At 40.4% G+C, this 21,908-nt stretch overlaps 1 protein-coding gene across 1 annotated transcript; it reads right to left on the minus strand.

Moving 5' to 3' along the window:
- Positions 1 to 14,513: 14,513 nt before the first annotated feature.
- Positions 14,514 to 21,108, minus strand: hhex (hematopoietically expressed homeobox). Its single transcript, XM_086140897.1, has 4 exons — positions 20,483 to 21,108; positions 16,920 to 17,098; positions 15,562 to 15,612; positions 14,514 to 14,953 (listed from the first exon to the last, which is right to left on the minus strand). Exons 1-4 carry the CDS (start codon positions 20,871 to 20,873, stop codon positions 14,702 to 14,704), a joined length of 873 nt encoding a protein of 290 aa, XP_085997023.1. The 5' UTR covers positions 20,874 to 21,108; the 3' UTR covers positions 14,514 to 14,701.
- Between the last annotated feature and the right edge of the window lie 800 nt (positions 21,109 to 21,908).

The following is a 21,908-nucleotide window of genomic DNA, read 5'->3' on the forward strand; positions in this document are numbered from 1 at the left end:
CAGTGAATACTTTTAAAACCTCCCTATCTCCTATGTGGATATGGCCTAATTGAAGAGCAAATAGTACACTTGAGTGCACCCATGAATCGGTGAGTAATATCTCCTTAGCTGCCGCAGGAATGGACCTCTCCTTCCCAGCCCCCTCAGCCTCTCAGAGGATTTTCCCTTGCTTCAAGGGGCCTCCCTCACACAATATCTTTTGCAGTATTATTTTTGGGATTAGTGTCTGCAGGTGAATATTTTTCACAAATGCCAGCTTCAAAGTGCCAGCTTCACTATTGACTCACCAGATGGGACCAAGGACAGGCTGATGGTCAAATTAAATGTGAAGGGAATTTTTTCATGTTTATCAAACACTGTTTAAAAAGGAGATCAAATGGATACCTAGATGAAGATCAGTTAATTTCATTCACATATTTATTAATGGTTATCTTACCTGTTTAAAGCTTGAATAGAGCTTGAAAAGCCTTCTGTAGCAAACCACTCTGAATTAGACTGCAACACCATAAGGGGTGTTAGTACATACATGGACTGACAAATAACCTTTTACAAGTAGAATTACTGTCAATTATTGTCAGCCATTCTCGACAGCTGAAATATAAGAGTTTAGTTTATATTGTAACATATACAACTTTTTTTAAAGGTCAGCACTGAGTAAATAACTTTCACACATTGTTTTCTGTTCAGCTGAGCATATCAGTTTTATCAAGAAGCAGATGTGTATGGTAATAAATGTGTCACTGTGCTAAACAATAGTTCAAGTGACCCTAATGGTGTTGTCAACACAGTTGAGCTGCTCCTAATATCAGCAGTTCAGCTGCGGTGTCCACTGTTTACTGACATGGCCAGTCCTTTTTTATCTCTGAATATTATATTGATGCTGGAACTTTAGCTCTATGTTTTGATTTGGAATTCAAATAATGATCATTGCAGTCTGAATGGGTGACAGACATTGCACTCCAACTGAGGCATGCTGAGCAGGAGGAAATTTAGACCAATCAAGTCCAACAAACACAGAGAACAACTTGTCCTAAATCTGATGCAAATAGTGGAATATGGTCATGATAGATTAATCAATCTAAAAGGAATCTAACACAAACAGCTTTGTAAAACCAGTGCTGGTGACCTCAAAACCAATAGAAATGTAGAGAAAATTCTTAATGATATCATATCTTTGCATATTTATTCAAAATGAATGTGCCTCTCTCTTCCCAATGACATTTGTTGAATTGTAATATTTTTTTTTCTTTTTTATTTCGTAATCATGGTTCTGATAATATAGTACCAGTAATCAGGTTTTGAAACTGGTAATAGCAATGAGCCTCGTGTTGCACAAAATTAATAAAGCATCTCATTAAAATAATGTGGATCTCCTGGACAAATAAAAAGTATTTGATTTATTATCTGTTCTTTCAACAGCATTTCATGACAAAGTAGATGGCAGCATTTCTGTAATCTTGTTTTGTCTTTACAGCTCCTCCCAAACAACTGAATTGGGTCACCACATTGTAACTGCATTTCATGATAAACCAAGGTCATGATAGTTGAGTCCCAGAACTTCTTCTTCTTCTTTCGGCTTTTCCCTTCAGGGGTCGCCACAGTGAATCAACCTTCTCCATCTAACCCTATTCCCTGTATCCTCCTCTCTCACACCAACTAACTTCATATCCTCCCTCACTGCATCCATAAATCTTCTCTTCCTGGTTTTCCTCGAGACCTCTTGCCTGGCAGCTCCAAATCCGTCTACCAATATATTCTCTATCCCTCCTCTGCACATGACCGAACCATCTCAGTCTGGCTTCTCTGACCTTCTCTCCAAAACATCTAACATGTGCTGTTCGTCTGATAGACTCATTCCTGATCCTATCCATCCTGGTCACTCCCAAAGAGAACCTCAACATCTCCATCTCTGCAACCTCTAGTTATGCCTCCTGTCTTTTGGTCATTGTAACAGTTTCTAGTCCATACAGCATTGCTGGTCTCACCACTGTCTTGTACACCTTTCCTTTTATTCTGGCCGATAGTCCTCTATCACACAGTACCCCTGACTCTTTTCTCAATCCATCCAAACCTGCTTGAACCCATCTCTTCACCTGTATTCCACAGTCTCCGTTGCTCTGGATTGTTGACCCCAAGTACCTGAAATCCTCCCAACTTCTTGATCTCCACTCCCTGTAGCCTCACCGTTCCACCCGAGTTTCTCTCATTCACACGCATATATTCTGTCTTGCTGCAAATAACTTTCATTCCTCTCCTTTCCAGAGCACACCTCCACCTCTCTAGATATTCCTCTACCTGTTTTCTGCTCTCACTACAGATCACAATGTCATACGCACACATCATGGTCCATGGGGATTCCTGTCTAACCTCATCTGTCAGCCTGTCCATCACCATTGCGAACAAGAAGGGGCTCAGAGCTGATCCCTGATGGAGTCCCACCTCCACCTTGAACTTCTCTGTTACCCCTGCAGCACACAGTACCAATGTCTCACAGCTAGCATACATGTCCTGCACCAGTTTAACATACTTCTCTGCCACTCCAGACATCCTCATACAATACCAGAGCTCCTCTCTTGGCACCCTGTCATATGCTTTTTCTAGGTCTCCTATCATCCTTCTCTGTCCTTTTCTATCAGCATTCTCAATGCAAATACTACTTCTGTAGTACTCTTCCTAGCCATGAAGCCATACTGCTGTTCACAAATGCTGACTTCTGCGCTCAGTCTAGTTTCCACTACTCTTTCCCATAACTTCATTGTATGGCTCATCAACTTTATCCCTCTATAGTTACCACAATTCTGCACATCCCCTTTATTCTTAAAAATAGGCACCATCACACTTTGTCTCCATTCTTCAGGCATCTTCTCACTCTCTAAGATCCTGTTGAATAATCTAGTCAGAAAATCTACCGCTGCCTCTCCTAGACACTTCCACACCTCAACAAGTATATCATCAGGACCAACTGCTTTTCCACTCTTCATCCTCTGCAATGCCTTCCTCACTTCACTTGCACTAATTTGTGCTACTTTGACTTCACTTTTACTAATTTGTGCTACTTTGAGTTGAGTCCCAGGACTAAAAGTCTGAAACCATTTTTCATTTTCTGTTTAAACCTGTAAGATATCCAAGCGTTGTACAGGAAAGGCTCTGAGTGGATCACTGTCTGACTATATTACAGGAGTTTAGAATTGAAATTTATTGTTATATTTTATATATCCATGTATGTGTGCGCACATGTTTGTGTTTGTGTTTGTGTTTGTATGTGTGTGTTTGCTCCATATTGTCCATATGATTCCATATGTGACAGCATTAATGGGGTTTTTGTTCCTCCTACTCTCTATATTAAAAGAGATTTCAGTCAACAAGCATAAACAACAGCCTACAATTGTCTCAGAGATCCGCTAGAAGGAGAGAGACAAAGAGAGAGAGAGATAGAAAAAGAAAGCAAGAGTGGAGAGTTTGTGTGTGTGTGTGTGTGTGTGTGTGTGTGTGTGTGTGTGTGTGTGTGTGTGTGTGTTGTGTGTGTGTGTGTGTGTTTGTGTGTGTGTTTGTCTGTGTGTAAATAAAAATTTGAGTGGGTGTTAAGTAGTCAGATGTAGTTGTAGATGTAGTAGTCAGGGTTGAGAAATTTGTGGGAACTGGATATAGGGTGATGGCTGGTATTAAAGTGGAAGAGGCGATATACTCAAATCTTTTTGAGTAACTGCTCATGTGAGTTATAGATTGTCCATAACAAAAAACATGTTCAGGCATAAAGGTGCCCATATTTGCAATTGGCAATTTGCAAAACCTCACCTTAGGCCACAGTTTTTGGATCAACTTTGTGGTTGTGTCGTCAGCCTTTCAGCCACATGTCCTGGACACTTGGGTTAAGATAGGAGCGGAGCTGTCAATTGATCACCACCTGGTGGTGAGTTGGCTCCAGTGGTGGGGGAGGATGCCAGCCAGACCCGGCAGACCCAAACATAATGTGAGGATTTGCTGGGCAAAGTCCCCTATCAGAAGGAGTTTCGACTCCCTCCTCCAGAGGAACTACAACCACGTACCGAGGAAAGCGATGGACATTGAGTCCGAATGGGCCATGTTCTGTTGTCGAGGTGGCAGACTAGAGCTATGGCCAAAACACGGTCGGCGCATGTCAGGGTAGCAACCCTCGAACCCGCTGGTGGACTCCAGCAGTGATAGATCCTGTCAAACTGAAGGAGTCCTTTCGGGCCTTTCTGGCCTGTGGGGATCCGGAGGCAGCTGACAGGTACCAGTAGGCCAAGATGCTTGTGGCTTGAGACCATGAAGAATGACTCCTGGTGGGCTTCAAGGAGATTATGGTCCACCATTTGGCAGCTCAGGAGGAGTGAGCAGCACTCCATCAATACTGTGCACAGTGAGAACGGGGCGCTGCTGACCTCAACTCGGAGATGGTGTAGATTGGTGGAAGGAATACTTCCGAGACCTCCGCAATCTCGTCGAAGCACCTTCCAATGAAGAAACAGAGCCAGAGTCCTGTGGGGGGTGCTCCAGGAGTATGGGTTACCAAACCCCATTATACGGGGTTTTCAGTCCCTGTATGATCAGTGTTGGAATCGTTCCGCATTGCCTGTCGTAAGTCGGACCCCTTTCCAATAATACTTGGACTCCACCAGGGCTGCCCTTTGTCACCAATTCTGTTCATAACTTTTATGGACAGAGTTTCTACGTGCAGCCAAGGCATCAAGGGGATCCATCAAGGGGTTTGATGGCCACTCATGTATTTTGAGCCTGATTTTTGCAAATGATGTGGTTTTGTTGGCTTCGTCAGGCCATGATCTCCAGCTCTCACGAGAGTGGTTCATAGCTGTGAAGTGTGAAGCAGCTGGGATGAGAATCAGCATCTCCAAATTCGAGACCATGGTGCTCAACCGGAAACAGGTGGACCTCCCACTCTGGGTCAGGGAAGAGGTCCTGCCCCAAGTGGAGGAGTTCAAGTGTCTCTGGGTCTTGTTCATGAGTGAAAGGAGGACTGATTGAGAGATCAACAGGTGGATCGAGGCAGCATCTGCAGTGATGCAGACTCTGTACTAGTCTGTCGTGGTGAAGAGGGATCCGTGCCAGAAAGAGAATTTACCATTCAATTTACCATTCAATCTACATTCCTACCCTCACCTATGATCATGCTTTGGGTAGTGACCAAAAGACAGAGGTTGCAAATTCAAGCGGCGGAAATGAGTTTTCTCTGACTCTCCCTTAGAGATAGGGTGAGAAGTTCGGTCACCTGGAAGGAACTCGGAGTAGGGTCGCTGCTTCTCTGTAGAGGAGTCAGATGAGGTGGCTAGGCATCTGGTCAGGATGCCTCCTGGATGCCTTCCAGGGGAGGTATTGCAAGCATTTCCATCTGGGAGGAAGCCACAGGGAAGACCCAGGACACCCTGGCAAGAATATGTCTCTAGGCTGGCTTGGGAGCACCTTGGGATCCTCCCAGAAAAGCTGGACTATGTGGCGGGGGAGAGGGAGGTCTTGGCCTCACTGCTCCGGCTGCTGCCCCCCGCAACCCAACTCCGGATAGAAGATGAATGGCAGATGGAAGGTTCAGACAATTAAGGGAAGGAAGGGAAATGTACTGAGAGGTGCCCGAAGAATGATGCAAAGATTGAAAGAGTACTGATAAATGAAGAAAATGAAAGAGAGCAAAGGTTGGAAGAGGTAATTATTGTGGACCACGAAGTAGCACAGCAATTAGTAAAGAAGTGTGGAAAGGCAGTTGGACCTGATGCTATATCTGTGGTGTGGTGGTATAGAAGTGTCGAGTAGTGGTGGCAGTAGACCTTCCTGTTAAGTTATTCAGCAGGATCTTAGATAGCGAGAAGATGCCTGAGGAATGGAGAAGAAGTGTGACCGTGCAATTTTTTAAAGAATGAGGGAGATGCGCAAAACTGTAGTAACTATAGAGGAATAACGTTGATGAGCCCAACACTGAAAATATGGGAAAGAGTAGTGGAAACTAAACTGCGAACACCAGTCAGCATTTGTGCATGACACTGTAGTTTCATGCCTAGAAAGAGTTCTACAGAGTATCAGTTTTTACATTTGGAATGCTGGTAGAGAAGTGCAAAGAAGGTCAGAGGGAGCTGCATTCTTAAATTGCATTGTGTCCATGTATACCCAGAAAAAGCATACAACAGGGTGCTGAGAGATGTATTATGGTACTGAATGAGGAAGTCTGGAGTGGCAAAGAAATATGTTAAACTTGTGCAGCACATGCACGAGCAGGTCATGCACGACATGTAGGTGTGACAGAGAAGTTCAAGGTGGAGTTGGGACTTCGTCAGGGATCAGCTCTGAGCCCCTTCTTGTTTGCAGTGGTGAGACACAAGCCGATACATGAGGTTAGACAGGAATCAGCATGGACTATGATGTTTAAAGATGACCTTGTGATCTGTAGTAAGAGGAGGAAAATCTCAAAAGGTGAGGGTATACTCTGGAGAGGAATGGAGGTTAGTCACAACAAGACAGAATACATGTGCGTGAAATAGAGTAACCAAAGTGGAACTATGAGGCTACAGGGCGTGGAGATAAAGAAGGCGGGAGATTTTAAGTTCTTTGGGGGATTTTAAGTACTTTGGAGGATTTTAAGTACTTTTGGATTAACAGTCTAGAGCAGGGGTTGGCAACCCGCGGTTACTGCGGCTCCGAGTGGCTTGAGAAAATAAATTATAAATATTTAATTGGAGTATATTTCATTTGTGTTAATTCCTTTTTTTTTACTTTTAGTTCTAATTTGGAAGATTATTGTGATCTTGAAATATTAAATAAAATTATATTTATTATTTTTCACCGCTCAAAATAACGTCACACTCACGGAAGCGAGTATACCCGCCAGCCAGTAGAGTCCCGATTTGCAGATGCTGTAGAAGTCCCATAAACCAGGTAAAATAAATGTTTATGAAGATATTTTGCAAATATTTATTTTTTATTGTTCACTGACACAGTGATTTTTTTCCCAATTTATTTTTAAAATTCAGGTCAAGGCTCCGCTAAACGCTCTGAAAAGCCCAAAGCTCAAAATGAGTTCATTACATAAATAAAATTTAATTTTCTCTGCAATACTTTGTGAATTTCAGAAGCAGCACACTACACAAAGCGTAAAGATAATAAAAAGCAATATATACAGTGGTACCTTTATTTTAGACGTCAAAAAGTAATTGCGGCTCCCAGTGTTTTCTTTTACGAGGAAACTGAGTCCAAATGGCTCTTTGGGTGTTACGGGTTGCCCACCCCTGGTCTAGAGCAATGTTGAGTGTGAAAAAGAGGTTAAGAAGAGTGTTTCATCAATTTGGAACAGCTGGAGAAAAGTGTCAGGGGTAATGTGTGATAAAAGAAAAATGAAAAATGAAAGGAAAGGTATATAAGGAAAGGTGTATAAGACAGTGGTAGGAGCAGTGATGCCGTATGGCTAAGACACAGTGGCACTTTATAAAAAAATAGGAAGCAGAGCTAAAGGTAGAGGTGGAGATGTGGAGGTTCTCTTTGGGAGTGATTGATAGGACTGGGAATTATACCATCAAAGGGACAACACATGTTACATGTTTTAGAGATAAGGTCAGAGGCCAGACTGATATGGTTTGATCATGTGCACTGGAGGTATGGTGAATATATTGTAGAAGGATGCTGAGATCTGAACTGCCAGGCAGAAGGCCTTGAGGAAGACCAAAGAGAAGATTTATGGATGTAATGAAAGAGGGCATGAATTTAGTTGGTGTGAGAGAAGAGGATACAAAGAATAGGGTTAGCAACCCCTGAAAAGAGCAGCCGAAAGGAAAAGTAAGAGTAATTTCAAGTCTAATGTTCAAGTTTTTTGTGTTGTTTAAAGTAGTTCTGATAATTTGTGTTAAATTTTGTACCTGTTTGTGTCTCTTTCAAAATATTCCACAATATTGTATATGAAAATCATTTTATAGTCAAGTTATACTTTTTCATTTTTCGCATATTTTCATACTTTATCTGAGGACATATATGAAGAATCCAGCCCTAAGGAATAAGTAAAAAAATGAGTGAACATGATGGAGGTGTACTGTGTGATACAAAATACATTCTGGGTACGCCACTCTCTGTTAATGGAAGCTTAATGATTACATCAGAGCACAGTCGATCCTGGCTTCCCTTTCTACGCTTCCAGAACATCAAATTTGTCATCATTATTATACTTCAAAAGCTCTCTGTTCTCTCAGCCACGTGGAACCCTGTTTCCTTCCTCACATATAAATTTACACACGACCAATTTAACCCCTAGTTCCATTGCATGGACAGGTGACAACATGAGTAAATGACCTTGAGATAAATGTGTTATTTAACCATATGTAGACCTGATCTAGACCAAACTAGCACTCATTACTTATTATTACTTTATTCTAGGTTACATTCACTTTTTAAAATAAAATATCATCATTGCACAACTACTGTAGATTACATCCCCTGACAACCATCTATCCATTAATTTTCTGTAGAGGTCAGCTGCCATGGTCCTTCCATTGCAAGGTGACAGGAGAGACAATTTCTTCGAATTCATTGTAGCCCCATTGTTTGGTTGATTGCTCTACTTCCCTCAAGCCTGCATGCCTCCATCATTTCTACAAGCCACCTCATGGTGCCCTCTGTTCTCGGCCTGTGCCAGTGCCTTTTTGCACATAGAAATGACTTCTACAAACTCGGTTACTGGGTGGGGCATAGCTGGCAATTTCCATGCTGAGTCATACTATGGTTGCAGGATTTGGACTGGGAAGGTTGTTGTATCTTGATGAGATAACTCGCATGGCTTTGGGTAATTCCCACATGTCAGCCCTGCCCTACAGGTTTGCATCTGCTCTGCTGATGCTGGCTTACAACTCTACTGTTGCAGAACTCCTCCATTCTTCACTCCTCCAGAGATCACAAGAGCTTTTCTTAACAAAAAAGGCTGTCGTGTATTTTGCCAAAACAAGATCTTCCTGTCTCTCTTCTCCAGGGCAATGCCTCAAAACTACTTCTCCCCTTCACGAATCGAAGGTTTGCCATCCGCCACTCTTTGAATAAACAACTTCTGTGACATCTCTCCGAACACTTTCCAACCTTCCCTGTAGATAACATTTGATTAAGAGAAGATCTGATTAAAACCTTGTGGGAAATAAAATCCACTAATGTATAGTCTACAAAGACATTGGTTTGTCAAATGTGTTGCTTCTTTGTCCTGGAGGGTAGAATGCATGCTGGTGTTGAACTAGGCATTGGTGTCATTGGATTTCAGCCTGTTGACTATGGATTGGTTAAGTGTCCTTTTTGATGTTCTTCTTGGGATTACTCTGTTGATTCTATTTTGTGAAGCTGATGTTGTGGGCAGATTGTTGATACATAACCTGAGGTGAATTCTGCTCTTTCAATCTCTCTAACAAGCTGCTGTGATAGAATCCTTAGCACTGTGGCGTCCACCTGTATATCATTCCTCCTTGTCTGATCTGCTGCTGTAGTACAAGTTTGCTTGTGGTTGTGAATCTCACCACATTTCTCTGATAAATGCAGAGTACAAGGTGAATTATCAGCTCTGCCACTTAATTGTCTAAGGATCTTTTGTTATTAATCACTGCTATGGCAATTTGCTACTGTTGTTATACATGTTATAATAATTATAATAATAATTTATCCTTTATTTATCCCCATGGGGAAATTCGTTTTCTGCAATTAACCCATCATGGATGAACCATGAGCAGTAGGCATGCTGTCGACCAGTGGCTTGCTCAACAACACTTTGACACTCTAGAAGGAGCCGGGAATCAAATCAGTAATGTTTGGCTCCAAAGACAATTGCTTGATCTCCTGCGCCACGGTGCCCCTCACCAACCCTCACTATACATCCTAAATGTTCCATCTTTCCATCCAGTTGACCAATTAACTATATTTCAACCTCAAAGTATATTTAACCAAGGGCCTAGAGGGAGACCAAAGAGGACATGACTTAGTGAAAGAGGACTTGGAGCTAGTTTGTGTGAGAAGAGGGAATCCAGAGGACAGGGTCAGATGAGAGCAGATGATTTGTTGTGACAACTCCGGAAACCAGAGTAGAAAAGAAGTGTATTAAACCCAAAATCAACATCTTAATAACAATTGGTGAAAGAAATATGATCAAATCTTTTACAAATAACTTTTAGTCAGTAACACTTCGTTATCGGCTAACATTAAGAGGTATGAAATGTCTGTAAAGACGAAAGGAGAGAATAAAATCACCTGACTTGTGTCAGTGCGGGCTTAGTTTTTGCATCCAAATTAACAGTACTCTGTGTATGGTCAATTCCTAATGATCAATGATCAGTGTGACATTATCATTGATTGCTAGAAAATATTTCAATCATTTACAGCATAAACACAGTAGTTAGATTACTTCTGTTAACTGTTATTTATTGCTTAGTCAATACAAATCCCCTTAAGAAATGTATGTCAATTTTGCATCTCTTTGATCCTCCGTTCATGTTTAATTACAAATCTCTTGTATATCTGTAAATGAATAACAAAAAAAAAAAGATATACCCTTTTCCTGTTCCGATCTGTGCCTCACCCTTGATATTGGTCAGAGTGTCCTCCACTATGTATTCTCCTCCCCATGTGTGTCTCAGTGTCTGCTGGCGACACGAATATCGATGTAAACTCTGTTTCCTCTCATTAATTTATCAGCTCGGCTGAGGAGAGAGATAATGGCTTCCATTTGGCCAAGGTCAACAGTCAACACATTCCTCAGTCGTTCAAATATAACCACACATTAACTTTAGTCTCACACACACACGCACACACACATAAACACACACGCACACACACACACACATGCACGAGTGAACACGCATGAGTGAACACGCACGCACACACACACAAACACACACACACACACATACACACACTTGATAGTTACTGTGCACTGATCGAACTCAAGGTTTTGATCCTATTGAAGACTTGTACAAAGGCTCACAGTATTTCAATATTGAACATTAGATAAGACTTAAGCCCATCAGGTGACTCTTATCTACATCTGTACGGGGGATAATCTTTATAATACACAAATGGTACACTGAGATGATAGAGGTCTTGGTCAGCATGAATCTACATCAAAATCAGCTGCAAATTAACTCAAATTATTCAGAATTAAAAGCACCAATAAGAAGAAGAAGAAGAAGAAGAACAACAACAACAAGAAAACAATACCTTGTGATGGAAGGAAGACATATGAGGTATCAGATAACATGGACACGAAGTATCAGAGCCATGTCCCATTTTTACATGAATGATTGCCTTGGCCAAGAACTCTAGAGGAAGGAACTAGAGAAACTAAACAAATGGGGTGAACCAATCAATTAATCAATTAACTATATGAGAGTGAATGTTGGAGGATATTTTCATGGATAAAACCATAAAATACCAATATCATTGATCATATATGTGTGTGTGTTTGTGTGTGTGTGTGTGTGTGTGTGTTTGTGTGTGTGTGTGTGTGTGTGTGTGTGTGTGTGTGTGTGTGTGTGTGTGTGATCAGATGGGCACTTTGGACAGGCACTATCAGCTGAACATTTCACCCTCTGTGTGTCTGTGCTATTCGTGCAAGTGTTGACATTACCCTAAAAAATTTGTGAAGCGTTACACAATACAGGGACAATCAATGTGCAAACTGTTGGTTTTGGACCAGCTTGACGTGTCGGAGGCTGTTGAGCTGTCAGTCTTAATATACAAAGATTATGAGCTCAAAATATCACTCATTCAGAGAGTAGTATCATCTTTAGATACTCTTGATTTTTTTTTAGATAGTAACTATAACTATGGTAAAGAAAATTTTGTGAATGTATGTTTGGTATCTGTCACAAGTGGTTGCTGTGTGTCCCTGTTGCTCGGAGTTCATTCAATCATTAACCTAATCTGCTTTCTGAAAACACCCACTTACAGTGTTTACATGAAGCCATGAAAGCTATTTGAAGTAGAATGCAGTGGTGAGATAGGCATTGACAGGGACCAACTGTTTGCTCAACGTGATTGTCTCCTTTTCCTCCAAATGAAACACCACCAGGTTAGCTTCACCCCCTCACTCTTGTCTTGGCACCTACTGCTTCAAATACTGATAAACCAATGCATCAGCTGGGTGCCCACCTCCAGGGCCCTGCTTCATGTAAGTTCTGTTTTGAAAAGAACAAAGAATATGAATAAATAAATAAATATGCTTAAAATATAGTTTTAGTCATTATTTGAAATAATTGCAAAAACATAACCTCTCAATATTCTTATAGTAGTTATAATTATTAATTATGTTTAGCCCTCTGTGAGTTTTTTTTCCAATTGTTCATTTTTTTGTTTTATTGTTTTGCTTTGCTTCCCCCTTTTCAAAATCAAATTTATGCATACACCTCTACTGGTGATTGTATGGTAACATTTTCTTTTTTGGAGAGAGTTCCTTTGCACCATTTTTAATTTTAAGTCATTTTTCTTTCTCTTTACTAATTTCTTGATTATTTAAAAATGATTTTTTTTTTTACTATTGATTATTTTGCTGTTTTTTTTTGGTAATTCATTCGAGGCAACTTCTCCATGACCTTTAGGCAACGTTTTTGCATTTTTGGTAATTTCTTCCTCACAATTAAGTATATTGTCCTTTTGCTGATATTAGCTCAGTTTTGGGTCATTGCAGATATTTTCTTGCTAATAGGTAATTAAAGAGTGTTTTTTTTTTCTCTTGCTTTTATTCCTTGCTGGGTTGTTTTTTTTTTGTTACTTTTCTGTTTTTACTCTTTTACTTTTACTCCTTCAAGGCAAAATCTAGCAGTTCTTGCATGTAAACTTTTGAAAGGACAACAAAATTTTGCGTATATGTAATATCTCTGATGGTGTTTGTTGTAATCCAGTAGAAAATTAATCATATCGGTATACCAGCTCATCACTAAGACCTCTATTTTGTTATACATTATAAGATACGGAAATGAGAAAGACCACTTTGTATTGTTTGTGATCGGAAAAATTATGAAACAAGGCCACGGTTGTTGGGGCGGTCTGTGTAAAATTAAATTTTTCTCGTAATTACTTAAAATGTGACGTTTTTTTTTTTTACCTCAAATCAGATAGGCTTGGATGTTTACACTGGTTTCTTGTGAATAATTTGTTTCCAAAGTAAAAACACATTAAAATTTGATGAAATTTGAAAGGCAGCACGTATAGGCTGACAATACTTAAGGTTCAGAATTACAGCAAGAAAATGAAAAAATTCTATGGCATACAAGGTCCCAGGGTACTGAGGCTAATCCTGCTTCATCTAGACCTCTTGGTGACCTACAGTCACCTGTGAGAAGAGGCCATAGAACTTGGGCAGGCACAGGAATAAAAAAGTGACTCCATGGAATCAAATCAAGATCACAAACTGTGCTAACTGCCCTGTTCGAAAACATACAAAAGGCTTCCGTGGTTTTTTTATCTTGATTTTAATTATTTGCACTGAAACATCAATATTTGTGTAATCGACTTTTTCATCCCATAATTTACTCCCCGCTGTGCATGTTCAATGAAAGAACAGCTGCGACTAACAGTTTTTATAATCATAGGCAGATAATAAGAGGCAGATGATCACTGTCTAAAATGTTAGAAATTGGTAATACATAATGTTGATCATTGTTTCACATCCTAAAATTGTGTCCTCAAATATGCCCAACCCCAGAATAACTCACTGTCACTGAAATATAACGGAAACAGAAAATACTTTTGTTAGGTGAGGCGAAGGTATAAGAATTTGACCTTTGTTTCTTTTAATTAAAACCAATTGGTGGATTATCAAAATGGGCAACTTTTTATTTCAATTTGACAACAAATTGAATATGCTGTTGTTGCATCATGTAAATAGCTGATGGGTAATGGTTTTGTGTGGTGAAGGGACAGTGACACTTTAGAAAAGAAAGGAAGCAGAGCTGGAGGTAGCAGAGATAGGAATGGTAAGAGTCTCTTTGGGACTGACAAAGATTGATAGATTTCAGGAATGAGTCCATTAGAGGGACAGCATGTGTTATAGATGTTTTGGAGATAAAATCAGAGATGCCAGACTGAGATGGTGTGGACATGTAAGGAGGAGGGATAGTGAATGTATATGAAGACGGATGCTGAGGTTGGAACTGCCAAGTAGGAGCGCTAGAGGAAGACCAAAGAGAAGATTTATGGATGCAATGAAAGAGGTGGTGATGGAAGAGGATGCAGAAGAGAGGGTTAGATGCTGGTAGATGATTCACTGTAGTGACCCCTGAAGGGGACAGGCAAAAGGAAAACCTGAAGAAGTAACTGAACTAATTGCATGTTTATTGTGAATCAATTATCCCAGAGGTTTATAATTTTCAGTTAAATTATTTATTGTAACATTTGTAAGACTACATGTTTTAGGTCATCCAACTGGATAACTAATATTGCTTTCATATTGACTTTACACCGTAGCCTTAAAAGTTGATGAATATTATTATATAAAATAAACGTCATAAACGGCAGTCAAATATATATAAGAAAGTGACTAATAATCACAAAAATAGTTTATTATTATTGATAAAAACATCGTGCTCACAGCGTTTCATTTAATTGTAAATGTAAATGTCATATTTTCTCTGAAAGCACACACAAATACGCAACACAGACACTCAACCATCAAGCTAACAATTAAACGATATATACATAGTGTGGAGGTTACTTTCTCATTTGTCTCTCAATGGGTGAACTCGTCTTCAATGTCCAGCTCCTGATCTGAATCTTCTGAAACGCTGGAATCCATCTCAGCAACTGGCTGCCGCGGGGAAGCGGACAGTGCGCGATGGATCGCGTGAGCAGCCGCGGATCCCCCGGCGTTTTGCTCATGATCCGAGCTAGGCGCTCTGGACGAATCGCTCATCTCGTCTCCTTTGGTGCTTCTACCGGCCTGAGTGTCCTCTTCCTTTCGTTTGCCCCCATTTGGGTTTTCCTGCCGCAGAATTATAGACATCCCATCAACATCAGTTGATGTTTTTGGTTCGTTTTTCTCTGTTTGAGTCATTTTCAATATTTACTTAACCTCTAAATTCAAATTATTTGAAAACGTTTTTTACGATATTTCTTTTATTCGGTATTCATTAATGACGCACACAACATTTACGGGTTATCCGTGCCAATCCCAACGCTGACCAGGCAACAGGCGGGGTTTTTACATAAAAAGATATTTCTTTTGGATTGTTAAAATTTCTTATCTTTACTTGATTTTTTTATCACGTTACTTTGATATTTTTTTGTTTCATTTAGACATCAATTTTCCTACATTCATTAACTATCTATACCGCAAACGGTGTGTGTGTCGGGGGGGGGGGGGGCGTTCAGCCCATCCAGGGTCTCCAACGGAATTGGAATAAACCCACGAAGAAACGTGCTAACATGCAATTTCCACACAGAGAAGCCTCATGTCGAAATCGAACCAAGGACCTTCTTGCTCACCACTGAGGCACCATTCTTCAAATTAATTCTTCACAACAAAATATTTAGAATGTTTAACGTGTTAATTCAGAATGAGCCAGTAAGTAAGGACATAAAAAACCAAACCTGTTTCAATCTTCTCCACTTTGCACGCCGATTTTGGAACCAGGTTTTGACCTGAAAAACCATACGACAATAAAAATGATTAATTCATTGTTTTTTTTCTACTTTTCTACTTCTGATGAAAAATACAAGATCTGGCTTATTGAGATAGGTAAAACAAGAAAATGATAAAATTGCTGCATTTCTTGCCCATTCTAATATTTTCTAAGACATTTTTTGAGTAAGATTGTTAGCTGCTTACTACTTTGAGAGTTTAACCTCATAGTTTACTGATCGTGTACAGTATCATCTAGTTTGGGCTGTTTTCATGTGTTCATAGACTGTTTTCTATCCAGAATAACCTATCCATGATTGATGGTCATCTACCCGGCAAACATGTGGAACTTAAAGCATCGAATCTTTGAACGCATGGGCTCGAGACACATATCTTGCTCTCAAAGTACCAGTAAGAGATAACAGTTTTGCCCAAATGTGGTCCATGCTCATTCTCAGGCCTGCTGTAATTGCAGATGGAAGGATTTAGTATTAGGGTAAGGCCTAAAATGAGCCACAGGTCATTTTATCAACTCCATCTGGCCGGTGTATGTCCCTTTTGGTAACATTATGCCCCACAACTCTTACTACACACCTGCCTTACTGCACAATGACAGAGTGGAGCTGAGGGAGCATAAGTAAGACTCCCTTCCTTATTGTTTGTTTGATCAGTCAGTCAGTTTCTGAATAATGGTGATATGACATCACATTATAAGAATATTTTCATGTATGAGTCTGTAAGTGTAGTTACAAAATGATGACCAACCTGTTATGGTTGTGGAGAACTGGGATAAGTTAAATGCTGATGTATCATAAAGAATGGTTCCACAGGGGTAGTTTAAATGTGCCTTTTTGAAATGTTGCTGTCCTTGGTCATTTTCTGTCTTTGTATATTACTTAATTTTATTGATGAGTTAGTCGGTAGCTTGTGTTTTGTGACCACTTCTCAGTGACATCTAGACAGTCCCTTGCTGATCATTTGATAATTTATTAAATTCTTTTTTGAGAACCTCTTAATGATTTTCGATACTAATAACATTCAGAAACCTGACCGTAAATCTATTTATTAAACTATCACAAGATTACACAAACTCTTACTTTATTTAGATGAGATCATTAGCAAGAAATTCAAGATCTGTTTCCATATTTTGAAAGTGAAGAAAATGCCTGGTACAGTGTGGTAGTCTTTCAATATTTGATAGATCTATTCCAAAATATTGCCATGAAGTGGCACTTTTCTTTGAAGACCTGTCTTTGTAAGAATAAAACACAACTAATTTACATTGATCATTATGTGAAAAACAGGTGGAGGCTGTAGAAAGAGTCACCTGTCTCTCACTGAGCTGCAGCATCTTGGCCAATCGCTTCCTTTCTGGGGGGGAAAGGTATTTCTGCGTTTCAAACTTCTTCTCCAACTCAATGGTCTGGTCATTGGAGAAACGAACCTGGCCACCTTTCCTTTTGTGAAGGGGTCTCTGGATGAAGGGGGTCCACAGCAGGGGCTTGCCTGTTAAATGGGAGAGGGTCTTCAGTTTGACCTGGGACCTTCATGTGTTTATTCAGTGGACTGACTTTGGAGGGAGGAAAAGAATCTATGGAAATGTTATTGACATGAAGCAGTGGACAGAGTGGAGCATATTATTATTATTGTTGTTGTTGTTGTTGTTGCTATTTTGTTTTTGTTGTTGTATCAGCCTGGGGCCACAGGTGTTGGACATAGATTCATCTATATATTAATATCATTAATACTATTATATAATACTATTATTAATACTAATATTAATATATTAATAATGTCAATATATTAACACTAATATTAATATACTAATACTATTATATATATATACTATTAGTGATCAATATTAACGTTAATAAAAGTAAAAGTTACAGTAATAATATTGTCAATTATCGACAGGAAGTGAAATTAAATCCGTGTAATCGGTGTGACGTTTCCTCTCCTGAAACAGCTCAAATCTGCCGGCCGATGTCATTAAGGAGGTTCACGGCAGAGACTGATGAGCGTCAAGTAAAGTGCGCCGTGCGCGTGTCCTCCGTGTCACACGAGCTCACACGCTTTGCTTCAGACAATAAATCACAAACGGGAAGGGACGACGGCATGTCCTTTCTACAAAAAAATACATGTGGTATTATTATAACAGCTGCTGTCAAACGATTGTTTTGAAACTATAAGTAACGTTTCAGTTTCACCGAAAGAAAATATAAACATGAAAAAGGCATGAGTCTGGACTATACGTTACAGACAGTTACAGTCACAGGATGATGGTGTTTTATCTGTGTATCATCTTTGTTTTTGTTTTTTGTTTTCGTTTTGTCTTGAGAGCGTTTTTGCTTGATTGCATAACTATTTAATATATTTTACTAAATCGATTTATATCTCACAAACATTCATAAAAATGTGTTATTGTGGAAAATTCGGTGATATGTTTTGTTTTTCTAGCATTAATTGATTCAATTTAGTTTAATTATATCTTTATAACCACAAATAGGATAACTTGAATGTACAGTTTAACAGGATCTTATCCGATTATGTCTTTGAAAGCGCATCGTGTCCCATAAACGAACAACTTGTGCGTATATGGCATCTTTTGTACTGAGAAACTCAACTGGAAAAAGCAGAGATGAAAACACTTAAAAAGAAGGATGTAGTAAAGAGGAAATCCTGAAATACTTCTGCCAATTGTAGCGTTGCACTTTTAGCTTATCTCGTAACGAAACACATCGATCCTTTCTTTCTTAGCCTTTGCTCAGACAGGGGCTGTGAGTTTTCTTTTACTTTTTACTTATTTGTAACAAAAAAATTATGTGTGTTTCATGCAGAGACTCTGACAGACGAATCGTCAATTTGCTTGCTGTCTCACATCCTTGTTGGCCGCCAGAGGAAGTGCAACAATACGTGAAGAACGGATCCCGGCTATCGGAGGCCGAGTGTTTCCTGAATATGTCTGTATTGAGGATGTCGATAAAATAATCAGCTGCGCGCAGCGGGCTACCGAGGAAGCGGCTTGTGGGGTGAGGCGGGGTGGGAGGCGTGGAGGGGCAGGAAAACATTCAACAGCTTCTGAGAGTAGATTTACTCCTATCGACCGCCGCACGGCTTCCGCCTTGAACGGAAAAAAGGCCCCACAACAGTCAGGCGAGCTGCGTGTAATGAAGAGACGGTGATGAGCGTGACACACAGACATGGTCGATTCCGACAATCACGTCGAGCATTCAACACTACAACGCTACACTACACTACAAGGATGTATATGTATATGTATATGTATATGTACATGTACATGTATATGTATATGAATGTGTGTGCCTCTGTGTGTGTGTGTGTGCGTGTGTGCGTGTATGTGTGTGCGTGTACATATATGCACATACACACAATATCATGAAATACATCTTTCTAAATAAAACATTTATTTTTATGTTATTTTTATACTCTTACATAAGTAATAAAATGTGTATTTACCGAATTATTTAAAAAAAAACTAAACTATTTAAAATTTCAAAAAATCCTCGAATAACTGATTTACCACATCTTGAGGAAGGTTTTTCTGTTCTTGCAATAATTTTTCCAGAATGAAAATCGAAAATAACTTGCATGTATTACCATAAGCTAACATAAAGTGATTATTCGACGAATGGGTACAAATGATTTTTACTTATTACAACGATCGTTTATGGCATCACATTGTGAAACGTTTTACAATTTAAGAATAGTTTATCGCATTATATTGGGAAAATGTGTATGTTATGACAAGAGATGACAACAAAGCTGATCTTATAAAGATTCGTGTTTCAAAGTATTTATTGCCATATGTACAGTGTGGAAACGTATTTCCCCGTACGATGCAGTATAATAGTAACTAAACTGATCATGTGGATCACATATTATACAGAATGCCGTAAAAAGGAAGACATTATCTTAAACATGGTTTAGCATGTAGCCAATGAATTGCCAGGTTGTGGCAGAAAGCAGAAGCTCCACGCTATTCAAATCCTACGGGATACAAAACGTTTTTAGGGTTTAGACACCTAAGTTGTTTAACCCTGATTTGAGTTTCAACTGTAATCAAACGCACACACACACACACACACACACACACACACACACACACACACACACACACACACACACACACACACACACACACACACACACACACACACACCTACACAGGAGGGATATTGACACACATGCGAAGAAGTAAAATAACAAGTGATTTTAGGCGCTGACATGTTTTAGTCAGGGTCTGACTTTCGTCTCTGATGTTTCAGAACAATGGGAGTCAGGAAACAGAGTCAAGGTTGCCATGCCCTCCTCCGCCCCCCACCCGCCGCCCCCGATCAAGCCCTCCATCCCCCACCAGTGGAATGATTGGATAAACTGCTATTGTGGCCAAAAAACGTGTCACAACAAAAGTGACTCATGAGTGTGCGGTCACGCACACGCGCGCGCGTAGACAAGCACACACCATAAACGAGAAAAGAAAAGGTTGTGAAAGTGTGACGACGTTCAACCCTGCAGCCTGTGCTGTGTAATGAGTCCGACATGCATGTATGGCCAAGCGTGATATTCTTATGCAAAACGGATTCGTTGGTGCAGAAAGGAAGTGAAGACACTATACTTATGGCTCATTATATCCAGCACAGAATAGCTGCTATACAATCCACACGTAAACATGTTTCAAATAAAATGTCCTTTTGGGCTAAAATCCAACTGTGATACTGAATTTTTGGAAGAAAAGGGATGACAAAAAATGTGCATGTTGACAGTTTGTCACGTTCAAAGCAAAAGCAAGCCAATATTGAGATTCAGTACGGAACAGATAAAGAGGCTAGTTGTAAGTCATATTTCACCCTCGAGTTCAGGCCAACTCACCAAGGGGGTCGTGTCTGAGCAGCGCCTGCGCGTATTCCCCCATGGCGCGGTGGTGTTGCTGCTGCTGCTGCTGCGGGTGGAACGGGTACATAGAAGCAGCAAAAGCCCCGGCCGAGGCGTATGTGGCGGTCAGGGCCACGGCCGCTTGGTGCGACAGAGCCGGATGAATCGGCGTCGGTTCGTAAACATGGGTCCGGTACGGCGAGATGAGGCTGGTAAATGAAGAATTTGGCGACGGGAGAGTCGGTGTGGGGATAACGGGAGTGGAGCAGGAGGACGATGGCGGGGTGGAGGAGTTGGAGGTGGAGGTCCGTCCCAGAATGTCCTCGATATAGAAAGGGGTCGGGTGCGAGGGCTGGATGGGAGTCGGTGCGTAAAGAGGGACGCTCATGGTGTCGTTCTCTGCGCCGGGACTAACTTTTCCCTGTCCTCCCTTTTCTCCCCTTATCAAGAATATCTCGAAAGCGTTTCCTCACGCAAACATCTACGGCAAGATCGTGGTCACAGCGTGCCCCAAATAGGAGAAGCAATCCCTGCGCGGTCGTGGAGACCGTTAGATGGTTTCATCAGGCCGCGGCAAACTGCTTAATACAACTGTTGCGCCGTTATCAGACTGCAGGCAGAGAGGGAGGAGATAAGTGGACGTGCAACTTCCTGCAGGTGGCCAGAGCCCGCTTCTGATTGGCTAAGCGGCCTCTCCAATCGAGCCGAGCCTTGGCCAGATGACGGGCATTAGGGGATTTCTCCGTTCCAAGAGAATCACTTTGCTCGATTGAGAAATCATGGAAAACAATAGGCTAGAAAACTGTTCATTCGAAAACATAATTTACGAGCTATGACTCCACGCTTGTAATCTGGAGCTTTTTATCACGTTTGTAACTACACATTTGTAAACATTATTTCGTGATCGAGCCAAATAAATTTGGTGACGACGCCACTGAGATGATATCAAATTACAATTTTGACGGAGCAAGTGTGGAAACGAGATGCTATGAGAGCTGGGATTGTGCTCATATTTATGCGCTGAAAGTTTACAAGAAATATAAGACCCCAATATTGACAGTGATTAGATATTCAGTTCTGCAACAATTGCTGCACAAGTGAAACCAAATCAGCCCAAAGTTTAAATCACAAAGAGTTTTCCTGTTATAATTTGTGATTTTAAAAAAATTGCGTTACATCGAAATATCTGAAAAGCGTCTTAAAAATCATTCCGTTTCAGATCGGTGTGAACAATATGTTGGAACCATAAATCACTGGTGACATCGTTTTTTAAAACATTTTTTGAAGGAAAAATCCAAATTTCCCTTGATTATTCTTCGATTCACAGCAGGTATCGTGACATCAGTCCGTATAATGTACTGACTGATGAACGCCAACTGAATTTCATTGTCCTCGCAACTGTATTCATTATTTTCGGGCAGTT

This window comes from Fistularia commersonii, chromosome 33 (assembly GCF_037954325.1).
Source record: "Fistularia commersonii isolate RoL2024-O1a breed Wild chromosome 33, RoL_Fcom_v1.0, whole genome shotgun sequence".
NCBI classification, from domain to species: domain Eukaryota; kingdom Metazoa; phylum Chordata; class Actinopteri; order Syngnathiformes; family Fistulariidae; genus Fistularia; species Fistularia commersonii.